This window comes from Pundamilia nyererei, unplaced genomic scaffold (genome assembly GCF_000239375.1).
Source record: "Pundamilia nyererei isolate P.nyererei 1_Seehausen unplaced genomic scaffold, PunNye1.0 scaffold00718, whole genome shotgun sequence".
NCBI lineage: Eukaryota > Metazoa > Chordata > Actinopteri > Cichliformes > Cichlidae > Pundamilia > Pundamilia nyererei.
Genome location: NW_005188119.1, coordinates 1727 through 5402, shown reverse-complemented (window position 1 = coordinate 5402; position 3676 = coordinate 1727). Strand labels below are relative to the sequence as shown.

At 42.8% G+C, this 3676-nt stretch overlaps 1 protein-coding gene across 1 annotated transcript in view; it reads left to right on the top strand.

The window, feature by feature from the left end:
• Positions 1–2663, top strand: part of LOC102208601 (palmdelphin-like) — a 4775-nt gene extending 2112 nt beyond the window's left edge. The window contains exons 2-3 of the mRNA XM_005754877.1: positions 1679–1759; positions 2171–2663. Coding sequence (XP_005754934.1) covers positions 1679–1759; positions 2171–2437 — 348 coding nt within the window. The 3' untranslated portion in view covers positions 2438–2663. The remainder of the gene's footprint in view (positions 1–1678; positions 1760–2170) is intronic.
• The last annotated feature ends 1013 nt before the right edge of the window (positions 2664–3676 follow it).

Here is a 3676-nt window from a genome sequence, read left to right as displayed (position 1 = left end):
TAGCTGTTGAGGTCTTTGGGGTGTGAAGTCTTTGGCACTGGTACAACACAGGAGGTTTTCCAGAGCTGTGGAACTCTTCCCAACCTCAGGCTCAGCTTGAAGAGGTGCTCAGTAAGAGGTGAATAGTAACCAGAATCCTATCTGAGCTCAGATATGTCAGTCTTTCCGGCTTAATAGTCAGTGTTCAGTGATTTTGTCCAACCGCTCTGCTGCAATTCTTCGTGAGAGAAGAGCAACCTGCCCTTCTGGGCCAACTCGGAATGGCTGTGGTTCGGTTCAAAGGGAACGGCTCGCCATCTTCCTCGTCAGGAAGAGATCCAGGTTGCACGATCCCCCAAAAAAGCCTAGCCTGTAAACAACAGGGCTATTACTAATTCAACTCACACTGTAATGATATATATGGCCATATGTAAATAATTTAAGTGCTATAACAAATCAAGCACAAAACATTAATTCTAATTTCTAATTACAGTCTATACAGTGCGTCTTAATCATGAATGCAATCTTTAAATCACAATCAGCTTATTTTTCCATCAAGGTGCACATTTCTATCAGAAACCAGAAATAAACCATGAACTATGGTAGATTATCTTACCCAGTACTGCCCCTTTTACTGAATTACAGGAGCCTTGCTTTGCACTGCATAGCAACGAAGCAATATGTTAATTACACTCAATGTACAAAATAAAATGACCAAAAATATACAAAAGCCCACAGGCTGTAGTTCTACAGTATGTGGTAACGTATCAGCACAGTAAGAATATGCAGAGGCATCTTTACAGTGCCACTCGAGCATCAAATAAAATAGATTCATAACCTTTAAGATCAAAATTAACTTCATCCCATCATCTTATTTTAGTGCATTTAATATTCAACATGTAATACTAGAACATCATCAGCACACAAGCTGAGTGCTCAGAGTAGCTGAACTCCAAACCCGTGTGTTCTCCCACAGTGAAAACGTGGTCTGCCCCCGCTACAGCTACGAGCATTAAGCTAATTAGCTTGTTAATTAGCCTGATTCGCCCAGTCCCAGTTTAACTCACCAGCACGCTTCTAATGTTCAACTCTCAGAAAGGATCTTGTCCACTTCATCCGCACCCGCGCAGATCTACAACATTGAAATTGGGCCATTATATTCCCGGTTAACTTCTTGTTAGCTTGTTAGCTTGAAGGTTAGCTTCTGACTCACGGCAATGGTTCTAAAGTCCAAAATGTTCAAAACAAATCAGGTCCGTTTCTCCAAGGTCCATGCAGATCTCCGGTATGGATATTTGCTCAATTTATCAAGTTTATAGTTATTTTCCAGCAACAAGCTTGGCGGTGAAAATCAGCGACGGTGCACCTCCTCTCTCTCTGTGTCTGAGCACATACAGAGCAGGGGAAGGCAGGGCTTGTTCCTTCCTAACCAGTAGGGGTGTCAAATATACTCTCTGGGGTTTTATTTTTATATTCAGATTATTTATCTTTTATTATTGATTTACTTTAGCTCAGCTCAGTGATTAACAGAGTAACGATGAATCACAATTAGCAATAACAATGTTGTAGTGCATTACAGAGTCGTGTAAACTCACTGGGTTACATTTTCAATAGATATTTGACTTATTCTGACAATCCATTGTCAATTGTAAATGTTTCATATATTCACTCATTTAAGCTTTTGCTTTTGATGAAACAGCAGAAGCATCGAATTCAAGAGGACATTAAAAAGAAGAAAGTGAAACTCGATCAAGAGAAATTCAAACTGCAACATCTGAAGGTTGGTTTGAATAAATGATCGGCTATAACAGCAGATAAAGTGTAGAGCAAATCATTTCATTGGATGTGTATTATCAGCATGAACTGCAGAAGTAATCAATTCATTTCAATTCAGTTTTACTGATACAGCGCCAAATCACAACAACAGTCGCCTCAAGGTGCTTTATATTGTAAGGTAGACCCTACAATAATACAACAGAGAAAAACCCAACAATCATATGACCCCCTATGAGCAGCACTTTGATGACAGTGGGAAGGAAAAACTTCATTTTAACAGGAATGTCGCAGCAGATGGCCACGACTGGTTGGGGTGAGGAGAGAAAGGCAGGATAGTCGTCCTACCTGTTTGCAGACCTGCATTTTTACTTCCAGTCCCAATCCACACTAATGATAATTCTGTTCTTCTGTACAGAAAAAGGCTCTGAGAGAGCAGTGGCTGCTGCGAGACTCCAATAATGGAGTCGACTGCACACAGCAGCAGAGCTTTCTGTCTGACCGGGAACACACCAGAGCCCTGCAGCTCAGCATCCACAGGTACAAAATCAGCTCAAACAGAGCTCACAGAGAAGCACATATCATCACCATAGATTACGCATGGGCATTGTTTGGCCTTGCAGGCCACAGCCTTTTGGTGTCTCTGACATCTAAAGGTGAATGGGAAATTAGAATTCAAATGTAAATAAGTATAATGCAGCTTGTTCCATCTTAGACATCAAACACTCATTGATCATCTCCAGAGAACGGTGTACTGTGTGTTTTGTACGTTTGTGAGAGGTGTGGGTTTGCTAGCTCTGAAAGATGTCAGCACACAAAAAAGATTGATGCAGAATATAGTTTTTAACGAGGTAAATCCTTAAACACAAGGATTACAATTTGAATTGTTGTTAGGAGACTAAACATGGTAAATGGACTGATTCTTATATAGCGCTTTTCTACTCTCCCAGAGTACTCAAAGGGCTCTATACAACATGCCTCATTCACACCCACTCATACAAGCAGTTCTAAACACAAGTGCAAACGACTCTACATTCACACTCCAATGAACGCATCGGAGGTGGGGTTAGTATCTTGCCCAAGGATATTTGGCATGCAGACTGGGGAAGCCAAGGATCGAACCACCAACCTTTCAATCAGTAGCTGATCTGCTCTACCACCTGAGCCACATCCATCCCAGCTTGAGGGGTCCAGATCCTCACTCAAACCTGGCAGCTCTGCACTCACCTTCAGGACTGAGGACATGGTGAGAGCCCTCAGGAGGACCAGGGAGAGAAGCTCACCCGGCCCTGACAACATCAGCAGGCGAGTTCTGAGACAGGGCAACTAGGAAGTGTGTTCTGGACTCTATTTCAAAACTCAATTGACAGTCACACCGTCCCCAAAAGAAACAACCCAAAGTCTCTGAATGATCTTCGTCCTGTGGCCCTCACCTCCCTGGTGATGAAGGCCATGGAGAAGATCATAAAACAGCACATCAAGAGCAACTGACCCACTGATGGACCCTCCCCAGTTTGCTTACCGTGCACGCAGAGGCGTCGATGATGCAACAACCTTCATCTTGGACTCCATCCACAAACATCTGGAGCTCCCTGACTCCTCCACCAGACTTCTGTTTGCTGGTTTCTCATCAGCGTGCATCACTCTGCAGCCTCGTATCCTGCCCACTAAACTTTCCTTCTGATTTCACCTGGATGATCAGCTAATCCTGTGGACAGAGATGGGCAGTAACGTGTTACTTGTAACGCGTTACTGTAAACTGATTACTTTTTTCGAGTAACGAGTAAAGTAAGGGATTACTATTGCAAAAAAGGTCATTAGATTACTGTTACTTTCCCGTAGGAACGCTGCGTTACTGCGTTACTAAAACCGTGATTTTTTTGCAAGAGTGTCTCGTGACAGTGACGTAAGCAAGCGCGACGTT